General features: G+C 39.6%; 1 protein-coding gene across 2 annotated transcripts in view; it reads right to left on the bottom strand.

Annotated features, from left to right (window-relative positions):
- pigg (phosphatidylinositol glycan anchor biosynthesis class G (EMM blood group)) overlaps positions 1 to 17955 on the bottom strand; it is an 89208-nt gene that overhangs the window by 41276 nt on the left and 29977 nt on the right. For both annotated transcript variants that reach the window (XM_004563181.4, XM_004563183.4), the window contains exons 7-9: positions 16454 to 16671; positions 14845 to 15129; positions 2993 to 3396 (exon numbers count right to left, since the gene is read on the bottom strand). In XM_004563181.4, the coding sequence (XP_004563238.2) occupies positions 2993 to 3396; positions 14845 to 15129; positions 16454 to 16671 (907 nt within the window). The remainder of the gene's footprint in view (positions 1 to 2992; positions 3397 to 14844; positions 15130 to 16453; positions 16672 to 17955) is intronic.

Below are 17955 nucleotides of genomic sequence, written 5' to 3'. Positions count from 1 at the left end.
TCGAGTGGGTCAGTAGCCTCGCTGCAGAGTTTTGAACAACCTGTAGACAAGCTAGCCCTTTCTTGTTTAGACAACTAAACAGGCTGTTACGGTAAGAGAGCTAGAGTGGCTTTGCGTTACACACTTCAGGATAATCCTTAGTATTCTGAACTGTGAATTCCTATCATCTATCAGTTTTACTGTCTAAAAAAGGCTATTTTCTCCTTTCCTTTTAAGGCCACACTCTTGAAAAACCAGATGTCTTCTGACTGGGCTGCCCCTCGCACCTGGCTCCACCCACAGGTGGGTGGGGCTTCTGTCTTCACAGCCAGAGACGTGTGCCTGAGTTGACTCGACAAATCCAAGAAAAGAAAAAAATATTGATAGACCAGCTGATTAAAGCAGTTTGACGCTTTAGCTCCTGGCTCTCAGGGATTACTTGGACATACACTCACCTCATTACTGTGAACTGACCGTCTTTAATATGACGGTTCACCAGTGTAACTGTATATATAATAACACATGAAGAGAAAGCATTACAGGTTCTCATTTGAAGGCTGAAGGTGAGCATTTACTTTGATGAGATGAAATACTGTCAGTCAAATCCTCTAGATTCAGGTTAAATTTAAAAGAGGCACAGCCCCTCAATTGTTCACTGGATTAAAGTCTGTAATTGCACCATACTGAGCACCGATAGGAAATAGGACATATCAAAGTTGAAGCCGTGTATTTAGCCATTAGCTGGATCAGACTGGCAGTGGACGTTGAATACTTTGAGACAAGATGAGGCATAACGCTACCTGGATCTCATTATCCAAGCAACAGGCACTGCAGGTAGGAAGAAAGGGCAACACTGGACAGGGAAAAGGTCAGAATCCACATCTCTGTTCCACATTGTGATGAATGTTAAAGAACAAACTATAATCCCCCTGCCTCGCACTGCTGTCAGAATATTAATGGCTCTGAAAAAGCCACAGTTTTTACAGAGAAATCACAGTTTTCCTTCAGTCTGGGCAATCTGAAGACGATTTTCTCTTCTTGAATCTTTAAAAAAAAGAAAATGTAAGTGGGTAGTCCTATCAGCTTCTCAGCTAGAAAAACACATTTAAAATGTTTTAGTGTCAGAAGAAAAGACTTGCTCTGTGTGTTAACACCACACAGCTTCCATTAGATGTCTATATCTAGCATTGAAATCTAAATGTATTGTTCACTGAACCACTTTCATTACATCTACTACAGTAAGTAATATCCTATATCACGGCTTTCCCCAAAGAACATCAATGAATTTGCTACATTGATCTGTTACATTTGTGTGTAGGTGGAGAAACACATTGAGATTGAAAATCTTGTTGCTGCACTGCATTTTAGCCTACTGAGTATACTGTCTTCAGACAGATTGCCCTTCTGCAACGAATGTATCCCCATGTGACGGTTGAACTTCTATCCTTAAACAGTGAAAGACGCCTGTTCTTTTTCAATTCTGTTTGATTTGTCGTAAAACATCAAGTGTAGGGTTTTTTTTTTCAAATTGTAGTTGTGTTGGAAATAAGTTCCTGTTATGTCCTGTCACCTTCATGCTGCCACATATCCACGTAAAAAGAGAAATATACCATACAGCATGACACAGAACTAATGGTCCTCAGCTTTGCTAGCACCCCACCGTTCATTACAACACCAACAATACAACACTGGTTGTCAGAAAAAACAACATAGTGAAGATTTTGCTGTAGAGCCATATCAGCAATCAGTTTACCACTGTAAATTTAGCTTTGAGTAAAAGAGAGCAAATACACTTGAAGGGATTTATGCATGCATGTAACAGATTTCAGATAAACTTCTGAACTTCGGCGAAATCGCTTTTTGTACCCAGCCCTTTTGTACAGCTTAACACAAACACATCAGAGACAGAACCCTCTATCCTTTTGCTATTCATGGAGTCGTCTGATTTTCCCTTGAGGAGCGACTTAGGAATAAAAATGCTGCCAAGTTAATCTTGAATCAACCAAGAAGCTGTTACTGTTGCCACTCTCTCTTTGCTTTGCTGCCTAGTTAAACAATAAATGTGCACAAACCAACAGTGATGGTTAGTTAGGTAGTATTACTAGCTTTCATGCATTAGAATTAGAATCAATGTTTCCGTAACAATGAAAAATATGACTGTGCAAGAAAAGCATCACTGTAGTAATAGAACTATAATCCTCCACATTTCTCCTCAACTATTTACAGTTTTATTGTCCTTTCTAACATTGGTTGATTTTCACAGCTGTAATTACTAACAATACAATGATCACTATCTGTCCAACCAATAGTTACACAAAGTTAGCGACTACTTAATAAACATAGTTTAGCATTTAGCACATAAAAACACTTGTCTTGCTATCAAGGAGGTAGCTGGCTAATCTACTAGCAACTGACCACTTGCTAAGAGGAAATATGAGTGCCTTTGGGTTTTTATTCAGGTAAAGTGACACACTGGAATTGGGAAACAATCACTGACCACTTAATAAAACACACCTGTTCAACTGCTCAGGAATGGAAATATCTTACCAGCAGCCTGTCACATGGTAGCAACTTGTGGATTTATGCAATTTAGGCATTTAAGTGATAGCCAGAGAAGAATGGTCAGACTGCTCCACGCTGATAGGAAGGCAACAGTAACTCAAACACCCAGTTGTTACAACCAAGGTATGCAGAAGAGCATCTCTGAACGCAAAAGCAGTAACTGTAATTGCTGTCAGCTAGCAACAGGAAACTCCAAAATTAGACAATTGAAGACTGATGAGTCTAGATTTCTGATGCAGCATTCAGATGGTTGGGTTCAAATTTGGCAGTGAGTGTAAATTCACTACTACATGGCATTAGGTGATGAATCATCAGTGAAACCAGTTAATTTATACTGTTTTCCAAATACTGCCTGCATTTTCTTGATATGAATAAAATACAGTGACTCAAATATTTAAACTACTTAAAACTGAAGCATTTATCAAAGTTAATATTAGATCAATAAACCCACCTGTTGAGCCAATGCCCAACGTCAGGGATATGAGCCCACTGCACCCCAGTTTGGTTGAGGGAGCGCAGTAGCCGGCAGCAGAGCAGAGTGAATGGTGGCGTGGCTAACGCTAACCACTTCTCTGAGAAAATCTCTGCTTTGGGGTGAGCGGAGGGATGACGGTCTTTGGAAGGGAGGATATGCTCTTCGTCATCTCCAGAGCCCCTCTTCTCTCTGAAGTACTTGCGGCAGACATCCTGGAACACGGTGAGGCAGAGCGTGTTGAGCAGAAAGTACCAGGTTTGGTGCTCTTCCTCTACGAAACTGCTGGCCGCCAGGCTGAGAGTGTGACCGACGGTGCCGGCCAGCAGCAAAACATCCAGCTCTGACAGCGACCAGTCAACCTCACTGCTCCTCAGAGGAGACTGTGAAAAGAGAATAAAAAAGGATCATTTTAAATACAGAGGAAAGAGCTATTCCATCCACACAGGCCCGACTACATACTCAACCTACTTTCACCTCGCCCACCCCAGAGTGATGGCATCACAATTCTCAGTGGGACAATTAGATGGATGAAACTATTGCTTGGGTGATTCACACTAATATAGCACAATACTGAAAACCTCAGCTCGTGACACTCATTATATGACTCATGCACTTCACAATACTAGGATTACTGCCTCGTGCTTCTAGCAGTCATGTAGCAGTTCATAACAATGAAAGCTTTGAATTGGCGCTTTCTTTAAAAAACAAAAACAAAAGACTTTACCTCATTCATTTATTCCATAATTTGTAGGAAATTCTGTCAAAATTAGCATACAGATTCTTAAATCGGGGCTGTGAGGTTACAATGACCGTGACCATGACCATCAGATCTTAAAGTCCAATTAGATGTTTGTGCCGAATTTAACAAATATTCCCAAGGTGTTCCTGAGAATTCATGAGGTAGGCATGAGTTATGCCTAAAAATGTCTGTTGTAATAATTAATCAGTATTACTATACTCCTTTGAGATTACCCATGATGCATTGAGTATTTCCTTTTCAGTCACCTTTCTCACTCAACATGTGTTAATAGACCTCTCTGCATTGAATCATACTTGTTATTAATCTCTGTCTCTCTTCCACAGCATGTCTTTATCCTGTCTTCCTTCTCTCACCCCAACCAATCACAGCAGATGGCCCCGCCCCTCCCTGAGCCAGGTTCTGCCGGAGGTTTCTTCCTGTTAAAAGGGAGTTTTTCCTTCCCACTGTCACCAAAGTGCTTGCTCATAGGGGGTCATATGATTGTTGGGTTTTTATCTGTATGTATTTTTGTAGCGTCTATCTTACAATTTAAAGCCCTTTGAGGTGACTGTTGTTGTGATTTGGTGCTGTATGAATAAAACTGAATTGAACTAAATACATAAAATGGATTTAATTAATTAATTAACTATGTTTTATGCTGATAATGTAAGGCAGAAAGAGGCACTTAGGTAGATGCATCATGGGAGTGTGCCAAAGTTTTTCCTGATTGGAGAAATGTTTTGGAATATATGGGCCAATGGTTGAAGTGTGGTTTGTCCAGAGGCTCATGCCAGACTGATTCTTGTGATTTGGAAATGATCTCAAACCCTGATGCTAAAACTGTGGACTGAACAGATAATGAACACTGCTGACTGTGAGAAGATGTTGGCTTAATGTTTCTGTGACTTCAAATCCAAAGTGAAAACATAACTTGTGTGTACTGGATGTTTGCCAAATCAATATTACCCAACAACTTATTGCACAAATTGACTTATATACCTCACTTTATGTCAGTGTATTGTTCTGTTGATGTTTTTGTCTAATTCAATAAGATCTGAATAAATAAAAAGGTATCGTGGGGTCACGCTGACCTTGGCCTTTCACACCCAAACTTAGCTCATCTCTGAATCCAAGGGAACATCCCTAACTAACTTGAAGAAATCTCTGACGGCGTTCAAAGAGCTACACAGTCTTCAAAAACGGGAAAGACACAAAGCATTATGGACAAAATTAATGCCTCCAGCTACAGCTGTCACCAGCGGGAGGTATAAAAACAGTTCAATTTCAAACCCGTTATGCCTGCTCTGTTCATGCAGACCAAAACGAGAACAAGCGTTAACTGATGCATGTGCTATTTGCACTCAAATTTAAAAAGGTACACCGTTCAGACTCCTGTTACGATGAACGGAAATATTACTGCCAAACATCAGATCATCCATCACATGTCACTACTGGATGTACAGCAGCAGGTTCCTGCCTTGGCACTGCTGACAGTGACCATGAGCTGTCATTCATAAATTGCAGTCGGTCTGTTATGGATGCTTCAATCCCATTTTTAAGATTGCTGTTTGTCCAATCGAACACTTGTATGCAAATGATTTTATTCACTGAGCTTAAGTTCAGGCTGAGTTCAGCCAGCCTCTTAGCTCAACAGCAATATTTTAACCTAACAAACAACAGACATGCATCTCAGCCTGTCTTTGCCTTGATGACAAAGACAGGCTGGGATGATATATTCAGCCCCTCCAGGATACAGTGGTGGCTTCGCTGTGGGACCGGGCTGTTGCAGAATAATTTCCCCTTACACCAGGTTATTGTTATTGCAACCTTTACACCTATCCCTCTTTAAACAAGATGCCGGGTCATTAAATATTTGGTCTAGCAGTTATGTATACACAGAAAGAGAAAAACATTACTTAACTCTGGATATAAAAGTCGTGGGTGAATACATTTTCATATATTAACAGTGCACTAAGAGCAGGTTGCATTTTTATTAAGGTCTTTTCAGGTTTTTACGAATATCTTCTAGATTAAAAAACAAAACAAAAAAAAAAACAACAAAAAAACGGCGTGTTCCTAAACTCTCCCAAAATATAGTTCTCTACGAGTCCCATAGTTTAAGTCAAGTAGAGATTGTTCATCTGTTCTGTGTACGAAACTATAAGCCATCCATGCATTACTGAGAAAAGGACTGATGGCCTTTATGCCTACAGCTCCTGTTTTTGAGATAAAACATGTCACATCCCAAAGGAAGCTGTAATATAGTTTTCCAGCTTCACTGCTCCTTGCTCTTTCCTTCAGCGGCTGGCAAATTGTGAAATCAGAAAAGCCTGCTGCATACTAATCTGTGTTCATGGCAGGGTTTCAAAGTAGATGGATACATACTTAATGAAAGTATTACTTAAAAAACAGCAAAAACAAGTAGCAACATTTACCCAGGCTAATATAACCAAGTGATGCAGGATAGATAAAACTTCACTAAATCATTGAGTATACAATTTGCATGCATTAGCAATACAGCAAATGACACATTTATGACTCAAGTTAGTCATCGGGTTTAACAGAAAAACTAGAGCAAAACACTCAAGAGATACTTCAGTTTATAGAAAAGTTATTATAAAAAGTATCACTGGCATACGTATTCAACACCTCCTCCACTGTGAGTGGAGGAGGAGGTAGTCACTGTTCATTCAATGACATTCGAATGAACGCTGTCCAGGCAAAATTGCTATTCAGCTATTATTAGAAAGAACTGCTTCTTTTGATGCATTCGGTTATATCCTGGTCTTGGATATTTTTGAAAAAAGGGTTGAGACTGGACCTGTTGAAATACTAGTGCCTACTAGACCCTAGGCTGAACTCAACTCTATATTGCAAAATAAAGAGTCTACAATTATACAGAGAAAACCCCAACAATCACATGACCCCCTTTGAGCAAAGACTTGGCAACCGTGAGAAGAAAAAACTCCCTTTTAACAGGAAGAAACCTGCGGCAGAACCAGGTTTAGGGGAGGGGCAACTATGTGCCACGACTTCTCTGTCTGCTCTTTTCACCAGCAGGTCAGGGCAGATGATTTCATCCTCCTAAGTCTTTCCTTTCTTCCTCCCCATCAAGGTTGTTTGATGTTTTCTCTGTAATACTGTAGGGTCATTTTCCTACAATATATATTTATAGAATATATTGAAAGAAAATGGAGACTTTAGTGATCCTACTTGGTTCAGATATCACTTGCAGGACAGGACTCATTTTATCTCAATTTTGTTCCCAAGCACGTCACCTGTTAAACACAACAAGGATCAGTACATTGTCTCTTTCTATACAAGCTAAACATTAAGAATTTTCTAGTTTTGGTGGTCCTATATGAATTGTAGCCTCACTTCCCTGTTATTAGCTGACCGGAGTAGCACCTAGTGTGGTGTTCTGCTGTGGCCCACTTACTTAAAGTTTCAATTTGTTGTGCATCAGAGATGCTCTTCTGCACACCTTGGTTATAACACGTCAGTATTTGTTACTGTTGCCTTTCTGACAGCTCAGAGCAGTTAAAGCTATTTTCCTTTGACATCAACAAGGCACTTTCCCCCAAAGCTCTGCTGCTCACCGCTAATTTCTCTTTCTCAGACCACTCTTTATAAACCTTAGAGACGCCTGTGCAGGAAAATCCCATTAGATCAGCAGTTTAGACCTGCCTGTCTGGCACTAACCTTTATTCTAATGCTGTCTGAACTGTAGCTGGTCGTCTTGACATGTGTACAGTTAGATTTCTGTCTTAACAAACAGCTGAACAAGTGAACCTAATGAATTGCTGAGTGAGTGTAAATTATATCCCGACTTAGTTTTCTGTGCTTTTGGCTGGTCTACACATCACTTACTGAGTCAGGAGGAAATTATACTCCCATCATGTTCTTTGCTGAGAGTCGAGGAAATTTAGTCGAGAAACAATCATCATATATCTTGTAAATAGGGCTGCCACGATTTGTCGACTAGTCACGATTACGTCGATTATCAAAATCGTCGACGACTGATTTAATAGTCGACGCGTCGTTTGAAGCTTTGTAAGATCACAAAAGACGCAGGAATAAGTGGCAGGATTTAAGAGTGTAATAACGGACTGAAACAGAAGATGGCAGCATTGCATGTACAAGGATGTCAGCTACCGTTAAACCCCGAAGAAGAAGAAGAAGAAGCAGCTGTGTCCCAGAATTCATAGCGCGGCCCAGCGCAGTTTCCAACAATGGCGGCAGCTAGTTAGTTTTAATGTTACTCTTATTATTCTTTCTGGGTCACAAAATAAACGTTTAACATATTTTCAGGCGAGAATGTAGCTGTGTAAACCTCAAATATCTGCTCAGTTTATCAGGACACCACATATTTTCAAAAGCGCTCCGACGTTTTCGGAGACATCTGTTACCCACTAGCTCGTTAGCGAGCCGGGGACTAGGCTCACTAGCGCTGTGAGAACACCGGACTCCCCGCAAATCGTTTTCAAACCCACCACCGTCTTTCGCTACTCAGGTTAAATATATATGAGTCACTTAGATAACTTAAAATGTTATTGTTTGGCTTTTTTTTTTAGTATTTTATTTGTTCCTGAGTAAATCAGTTTGTCTGAGATTAAAGTTATAGTTTTTACACAGCTGAATAAACGTCAAGCAGACAACTGATTATCAGAAGTGTGAGATGCTCCAGAATATACTCCAGTGTCCTGTTATATTTTAGATAGCAAGGAGTTTATTAAACTTCACTGAAACAATCTGCAAATTTCATTAAAATTTAATAAACTATCATCTTGTCTTTATTTTTAGTTAGCACAGACCTTAAACACTTAAAGCTGTAAGCTAATGATAGTTATATAAGAGCAGATGCTGCTGGTGCAATAAGCTGTAGTTTTACGTCCAATGGATGATGATCTGACTAGTCGACTATCAAAATAATCGTTTGTGGCAGCCCTACTTGTAAAAAGGAAGTTTTAGTTTATACATTTAAAAGAAACCAGTTAATTAAGAGGGCTTCACAGGGCTGTTTTTATTTACTAATGCTAGGGTTATGGGTGTGGTCTTACATTAAACAAACACATGAGGGTTTTTCATCTTCACATGAACCATGAAGTGAACTACGATATGGTCGTCTATTGACTTGAGCAGATCATTCTAAATAATGCATAAATATTCTCTGACCATGCTGAGGGCTCCATGTAGAGTAGAACATAAATCAGGACTTGACCCGAAGCCTAATGTGCTGAAGTAGAATATTGCTCTGCCCTGCCAAAGGCCTTTTCATGACAAAGCACAGCTACTGATGTAGCAAATGACCTTTTAGTCTTTCTAGCCTAAAATTATTGGAGGGTCTTTGATGCCACCGTTGCATCTATGCCACTTAACATCACTTTTCCTGTGAAACCAATGTGTCCAGTATGTGTGTTTGATTTATCATATTCTGCCAGCTGAACCTGCCTTTCCATCACGCAGCTGTGAAATGGTAATACTGACTCAGACTGACTTCCGAGCTCTGCCATTTAAAATATGACTTTTTCCACTCAGGCATAATAAGAAATCATATTAAACTCTTGTGCTGGTGACAGACTAGAGTAAGCTCCTTACAAAAGTCATGAGAGACTCAATAGAATCATTTATTAAGGGATTCTTAGCCTTTTTTTGGTTGTTGGAAAAATATAAGCCACTTTTGGCTGTTCTCTTACCCACAAGGGGTCTCCCACAAGGGGTCTCCCACAGCAGGTAGCGCCGCATGTCTGAGTTGGCAGATTTTTTTATTTATTTTTTAACGCCGGATGCTTTTCCTGACGCAACCCCAACAGAATCAGTGTCTCCTCCTGGGATCGAACTGGGAGTCATCGCTTGATAGGCGAATGCATGAACATGATACACATTGCAGGTATTTCACACGTCTTTACAGCTCTTGTACAGAACTACTTTTTTAAAATGACCTCACCTTTGGGTCATTAAAACTCACTTAAATGGAATTCTCATCACATTTTTGCTGGAGCAGCAAGTTTTTCTTTTCGTTTCCACCTTGCACTGAAACTAATGAGGACAGAGAGTGAATATATGTTTTGGACAGTTTCCCCAAAGCAGTTATTTGTCAAGTCTAACCAGACACAGCTCTGCACTTAGATCCAAATGGATTCCTGAAAGTATACAACATTATTGTGCCTTAGGATTATTTGTCACATTTTCCAGCACTACATGCTACATCTGGTAGTAGCTTCAAACACACTTTTGTGTGAAATCTGTCCAAAGGTTTGTAATTTTGAGCAGATTTCCTCTTGTCTGACAAATATTCAGGGACTCCTGGGAATTCATCAATGTAATCCTTTGATACAAATACAGTTTAACAATAAAGCAGCTTTATTATTTAATCTCAGTATCAAAATGAGTTTGTCAGTAATGACTTTGAGGACACAGAGTCCACTAACTGCATTTCCTCCCACAGGTTATTAAAAAGATCTTGGCTGTAGAGATGGGCCATGATTGTAAGCGCTTAATCACCACTTTTGGAACGAGAAATAAAACATGGCATGATACACAACGGCACTTTTATATACACTCTAGAGTAGCAGCAGGACTAAATCCATATGTAGCTTTTAAAGGAATCAATAACATTTAAAATCAATTTCAACATCAACAGGAAGCCAAATTATGGAAGCTCAACACAGTTGTTCTATGAATAGTTAAACATTTCAATATATCTGTAGAATGATTTAATACCTGACATTGATTATAATGTGTATGAAAGACTGACTTAGCTTCCAGGTCTTTAACCTGGATTCTATCTAATGGCCAGCAGGTGGCGACTCTTGTGGCTGAAATGATATCAGATTATTATCAAAGTCGTTGGGTGAATGACCCTCCAGCTCCCTTCATGTATGACTTCAGTAACCACTTTTTTTTTAAGTCTTTAGAAATTGAAATGCCAGTTTGACTTCTTACTGAATATAACATGATGCTCATGTTGTGTTCCCTGTGAGAGTCAAACAGTGTGTACTGTGCATGTGTGCTTGCAATTGTGCATAGTGTTTTGGGTTTTTTTGTAATAGCAAAGTGACTTGAGCGAATGCCCTCTCGTTAACGTTGGCGGTCCGTCCAGTTTACATGGTCTTCTGCCAATCCTGCATGAGCATGTACTGCTCTTCGATTTCTCTTTTAGCTCCACCCCCTGCTTCTTATGACTGATTTTGATTTGCAGGCTTCACAAATCCATGATTGTAATGGTGGGCAACTATGGACCTGTTTACAAATTTACATTTAATTTAAAATTTGTGGGTCTGTCAAGCAGAATCCAGTGCTGTGATCCTTCACCAGTTGAAAAAAACAATCCATTACAAAACAACCTGAAAAGATCTGAAACATTAAAGTCATCTATCAAAGCTAAATGCCAAATTATTTTCAGCTTCAAGTCTCGGGATTTGTTGCTTTTTCTGTTTCATATCACTTCAAATCTCACATCTTTGAGTTTTTGTGTTGGAAATTCACCTTTCACTGGCATTTAATAAACTCAACAATAATTCAATTAAGAAGGAAATACCTTCAGGCTAAAAAAAGAGAACAAAATCCATTATTGGTTGCAGCTATAATCAGCAGCAAATATTTGTGTTTGTTTTCATCCACTCTGAAACCATCTAAATACTGTACTTTGAGTTTGCTGTACATACAGCAGTGCTTTCGATTTATGAATGACTTTCAGCAGCCAAAGAAACGACACTGCTTTGGTGTTTGTTGTGATCAAGCTTTGCTTTTATAAGTGCATTCTCCACTGGGCACATGCTCACACAGCCTTTCAAGGTACTTGGCAGGAAGGACGTTTCATGAATCCTGCAGAATTTCAGTTCAGTGGCTGAAAACAGCTCTTTGACATTTTTGTTTCTACATGAGTTGAGCTTCAACAGTTTGTCTGTTTGATTTTTCTGACCAAAGTCTGGTAATTTCACAAAAATCTGCTGCTGGTACAAAAGCACATTTGTCATCACAGGTCATCATCATTACCTGCCAACTGAACTATGAGCACAGTTTTTTTCTTCACTATGACATTTGTAAGACTCAAAAGAAAACAGTCTTTTCACGGTCACTGGAGCCAGAGAAGAAACACCTCCAGTACTGTACGAAATCCTCCACATCTTCCAGTGTGTCGAGTTGGAGAGTTCATTTCCTCTCCCAGCCTAATGACCCAAGTGGATTCTTCTGACTGTTTTTTGCTACATCAGCACTTTCTCAAGAGTTCCCAGAAGGCAAATGAGATGTAACCTTTACAGATAAATTAATAATGAGCAAAGAGTTGCAGCAGCAAAGGGAAGCTACTGTTAAAGCCCTTTAAACAAGCACTTATGACTCAAAGCTTCCATTTTTCACTGAAGAACCACTTCAACCTTTCTATGATTGATAACTTACTTCAACATATTGCTGGGAATTACTTCAGTTTGTTGAAGGACAATTTAACATTGCAGTGATGGAAAGAGAAAATTACTGAAACAAATTTAAACTACCCAAAACCTTTGATAGCACCGCCAAGAGTGCGTTATCGTTAAGGCTTAACAAATACACCACTTATCTTCTAACTGCACCAGCAGTTAGAGTCCAAATGATGGACCATCTTTAGTTTTCTTCATTTTCAATTCAGATTCACAACAAGTAAAAATCCTGACTGTCTTTAAACTACCTGAGTGATGTTTTTACGTCATTCTCCTAAAGGATCCTGGCAGTGCATATCTTCTAATTTACTATTTTAATTGTTAGTCAGACTCGACACCCCATCTGTCCACTGTGTTAGTGTCTGTTTTATTTACAGAGTTCGCAGTTTTATGGGCACAGTCAGCAACTCTTCTTCCAATAAACCGGACAGTATGTTGAGAAACGGCATCTACTCGCCTAATAGAACCACAGTCTACTGATGCATCCACTCATATAATATTTTATAAGACATTTATATACTAGTGTAACTTTTTTTAACGTAACTTTATTATGCAGAAACAGCTCCACTTTCCCACCCTCGGAGCCAAGTTTTTGGCAATAAAGAGGCATACATTAAAAAGTGATAATATGCAGCAATTGTACATTACATGGATTGACTTCTCCAGTCAGGTCTTATATGTGTACATGAATCAAATAAGTGTTTTTAATTTGTTTTGTCATCTTTTAAATAATTAATGGGGGGCAGTTGGAATATATAACGCACTTCAGAGTTTTGTATGTTTATGATGTCATGTATGGCTGTGCTTTTTAGCCTTGTTAGCAAGCTAACTGCTGTTTTTGGAGACATGTTTCTAATGTTGCCTCTATACATGAGCACAGTGGATTTAAAATCAAAAAATTAAGTTGTGTTTGAAGATCAGATTTTGAGTTTTCATTTACAAGCTTTAACAGAAGTGCAGAATTTACTGTTGAGGAATAACATACGTTTTTATACACAGCACCCCGTTTTCAAAGGCTCATGAGTACTTCGACAACTGATTTTATATGAAAGTTTTATGTCAAGGGGAGGCCTGTTCCCTCGTTATTCCATAAAAAAAACATTCAAAGAAAACTGGAATTGATTCCAAGTGTTGTACAAGTGAACCTGTATTTGGTAGTTGTGTTCAAAAGAGAGGCTGATGCAAGGGAAGGAGGCAAGTATTAGTCTGAAAAACCATTTAAAAACAAACAAAGACATAAAGCCATTTGAAAAATGAAAAAATTGGAAAAATGGTAAATGGCCTGTATTTATATAGCGCTTTACTAGTCCCTAAGGACCCCAAAGCGCTTTACATATCCAGTCATCCACCCATTCACACACACATTCACACACTGGTGATGGCAGCTACATTGTAGCCACAGCCACCCTGGGGCGCACTGACAGGCCAAATCAACAATCTGGTATATTCCTGAAAAGGCCAGCTCAGCAGCTCAGGAGCACCAAACACCTTCAAAGACCACAGAAGATGAAAATAATTCAAGAACGCTCAAAGAGGTAGCTGCATCATTGTCAAGGTCCACAAGAGACACTTTCGTGAATGGAGACAACAGAGTGCAAACTTCTGGTTGCACTTAAGAACTATCAGAAAATACACTTTTATTAAACTTCCTGAATTAAAGTTGAAGAGCTGCACTTTAATTGCACCTTGATTGGTTAACTTAAATCCCACTGCGGTCATGCCACAAAAAATGTGTCACTGCACAAGAACTAATGGACCTACCTATAAACCCCACCACCTGACAATGCAGACAATACTGCTACAACAATGCTTCAATTTGAATAATTATTTCTGTGTAGCATGGAAATGTTTCACACACAGGGTAAGAAAACACAGGGTAAACACACCAACACCACAAACTTCTGGCATGTCAGAAGTCATGATTATGTGATCACTGCTGTGTCCAAAAATATTGTTTGTGTTGCCTTTCTGCTACTCTCACCGTCACTCCGAGTGCCTGACTCACAACAACAACACAATATCATTTGCTTAAACGCACTACTATTTCTCACTTGTTTTCTTGTGTGATACTGCAGAGTAATCAAAGAGTAATTATTGCAGCTCTTCACAATCTCTGAAGCATACAATTGTTGTCTGCAGTTTTAAATTGACTAAGAGGCACTTACTCAGACACTTCTTTTAAGCCACTTTTTGGCAGAATCTTTTTTTACTTGTCAAAGTGAAAATACACTAAAACTTTTTTCTGAGACTGTTGAGAAGCACTCAAATGATTTAAATCTACATCCTTAAAGACTCTGCAAACTAAATCACTAAGTGAATGCACAACAGACAAGAGCATGCCGCTCCAGTAGATTTAGCAGGTTTTCTCTCAAATAAATTCCAAAAGTCACTTAGGTAACGTTTCTCTACCTACAGGAAGTGAAAAATTCAAATACAACAACACAAATCTGTTTAACAAGCAGCGAGGTTTCTAGAGAGATAGATGGATTCACTAACACTCAGTCTTTTATCCTCAGTGTCCCTTTAAAGCAATCAGAGAGCAGCAGAATGGGTTAGCGCGTTAGCTTGTGCATTCATGCTTTACATGCGGATCCACTCTATGTAAGTATGGCTCTCTGAGGGCTAACATCTGTTACAATATCTACCCGTGTTTCACTGCACTTACTCACCTTCCCATGAATCTTTGCACCCAGGGGGAGTCTTCGTGTTGCTATAGAGACCAGAATACAAAACATTGCTGAGGAGAAGGCAACGGCAGCAAACACGAGACCCCAGGAGAGGCTGCAGAAGTAACAGGAGCTCCCAGCAGATGTGCACACCAAGACGTGCACTGAGGCAAGAAGTAGGCACAAAAGGTAAAAAGGCAGGGAGAGCAGGGCCGAGAGGATGGGGAGGTCCACTGCTGCGGCACTGCTGAGGGCTTCAGGCATAGCCAGCAGTAAGACCAACAGGAGCTTAAAGGCCAGGAGAGACAGAGAGGAGAGAAAAAGTCTTTTACAAATCTGATGCAATCATTGTAATCTCCAGTTTTATAACCTCCCCAATTTATGTGAACAGTGAAGAGCAATTTAATAACAAACATAATGCATGCATGTACACGTTTAACTGATTTTCTAATTGAAAGAGACTTATGATGCTTTTCTCTTATTTATTTATTTTTTATGCAGTCGTGCTAAAAAGGTTTTACAGATCAGGACAGATTAAAAATCATCTGGTCCTCAGTAGGTCTGAAAATTAGGTAAATACAACCTTGGATGAAAAACAGCAAATGATAAATTACACTGTTTCATTACATCCATCCATCTGCTTATCTAATTCAGGGTCGCAGGGGGGTAGCCTATCCCAGCTGTCATGGGGTGAGAGGCTCGGTACACCCTGGACAGGGGTCATTATATATTTAAGCAAAAGTGAGCCCAAATTTACAAGCAGTATGTGAAAAACTAAGTGCATCCTTACTGCTTCCTTAAAAGAGTAAATAGCAGCCGTGTACTGATAATCAAAAAATTTTTCAGTAAAGGGAGCACCTCTATAAAGTTTGATGGTCTGGAGCTTTTAGATGTGTGTTAACACAATGCCAAACCGCAAAGCCACAGCAGTGGTCTCAGAGACCCAACTGTTGCTCTCCATCCATCTGCAAAGGGTTATAAGGCCATTTCCAAACATCATTCTACAGTGAGAAAGATTATTCCCACGTGGAGATCAGACTGTGCAATGTTCAGAGAAACTGCAAAAAGCCCAAGAGCTCAAACTGTTAAATGTTGAAGTTCATAATAGTACAATAAGAAAAAGATTGAATGAGTAGGTCTTGTTTAGAAAGGTTGCCAGGAGAAAGTCTCTTCTCTCTAAAATAAAGAATTCAGTGTGTGTGAGCTAAAAGCTCAGCTATAAACGCTCATTTCAGACAGTTTCATGGCTATCACTGACATCAGTAGAAGGGGATATCCCTAATATCCCTAAGAAGAAAGCCGGCTTAAAGGGTCAGTGGCCTTAATGGAAGAGGACCTAAAAGAACCAAAACAGACAGTGGATGAACTAATGGGTTGTAGCAAGGCCCAGTACAAGATAAACACAATAGACCCCCCTCTAAAGTAAATCTATCTTAGGACGGCTTCATTGTCACAAATATTTCCACTATCAAAAAGAAAGCATGACACCTGGTGAGGGTTTAGTTTTTACTTTTTGTTGCCGTGCACCTCACTCCCACACTCTAAAGCTGATAAGCAGCACACCAAACTATTACGAGTGCAGATAAAAAAAATATGATGATTCGGTCCTTACCTGAAAGACAAACACCATGCCTGCAATCATGGAGTACATGTCATACTTGCCCAGCTGTTTGCTCAGAGCAGCGCTCATGGCAGCTAGGGCCTCCAGATACTGCCTCAGGACCTTTTTGCCCACGTTGGTCAGCACCTCGGAGGTGTTTCCTTCCAGGTAAAGCTTCATCCAGTTCCCGTGAGCCTTTTCTGCCACACGAAACTGCTCAAATCCCACCTCTGGAGTGGAGAGAAGTGGAAGGGAGCATGTTTTAAAGCACTATTATTTGCAATGCTCCAGCTACTGCAATCTGAATTTCAGGAGGGAGGGAGTGAGTGAGGAGGACATTTATAGCACCTGATTTTTTAACAGTTTATGAGGAATTTCATTAGGTTTACAGTTTGATTCTCACATAATTTCTTGGTTTGCTGCCATGTGATTAATCAGGACAAACCTTCTAAAATACAAAAACTAAGTTTTAGCTTTTATTTAGAGGAGAAAAAATTTGCTGCCTGGATCTCGGTGACCTAAATGAAATATTCCTAATGTTATAGGATAAACCATTCGCTAACTGTGGGTATTATTTCCTCATAATAATGACCAATTTTTCCCCATATGCTGACATATTAATTAATTACAATGTTAAGCCACAGCAAGCACTGGTACAGCTTGCGGAGTATTTTTACTACGAGCTCATTAAAACCCCAAACTGATCCATGACAAATGTGAAGAAAAGGTTTCATATTGCTGCCTACCCTGTTGTAATTTAGCCAAAAGAAAATGCAGACATATTCCAACTGCTTGTTTTCTTAGCAATGAAACTATTTATGAGTTCATCAATCATTGATGTTGAATTCTGTTTTTCAGAAATAGGAACCTATTAAATTTCATCATTTTCTTTTTCCCGCGTTCTTGTGTCAATAACGTTCGCTAAATTGAAAACAATACGCCTGTGGTAAAACCATTTAGTTTGGAGCAAAGCAATGTACAATTTATCAAGATGCTAACTATGACAAGCTGTGACTCATTCACATGTTTACAGATGAAATTATGCTCCCTTTCATTTTACTTCAGCCTGTTCAAGGACGAAGCAACGTGTAGGCTTGTGTAGAGTTGTGGTATACTTCAGTGAAACACACACACACTACTAAAAACAATCACCTATCTCAGCAGCATAGGCAGAGATGATAAATAGTCACTGTGGCTTTGCCAGACAGAAGGGTTGGTTGAAATATCAGAACTTTAAGCCACAGGCATGAATCATGCAATATCAATGGCCCTGGTCATGTTTCATCTGTCTAAAAGTACAGGGATTGGTTAATGGCTCTGCAAGACGCCTGAGGTTACACGCACGCACGCACACACACACGCACGCACGCACACACACACACACGCACACACACACACACACACAAACAAACGAAAACACAATATGAAGATTGAAGCAAAGCAGACAGAGAGAGAGTGAGGCAGAGAGAGTTTCTAAAGTTTGTATCGCCACAGCTGAACTTTATAAAGTTGCA

Source organism: Maylandia zebra, linkage group LG2 (assembly GCF_041146795.1).
Source record: "Maylandia zebra isolate NMK-2024a linkage group LG2, Mzebra_GT3a, whole genome shotgun sequence".
Taxonomy (NCBI): domain Eukaryota; kingdom Metazoa; phylum Chordata; class Actinopteri; order Cichliformes; family Cichlidae; genus Maylandia; species Maylandia zebra.
This window is presented reverse-complemented; position numbering and strand designations above follow the sequence as displayed.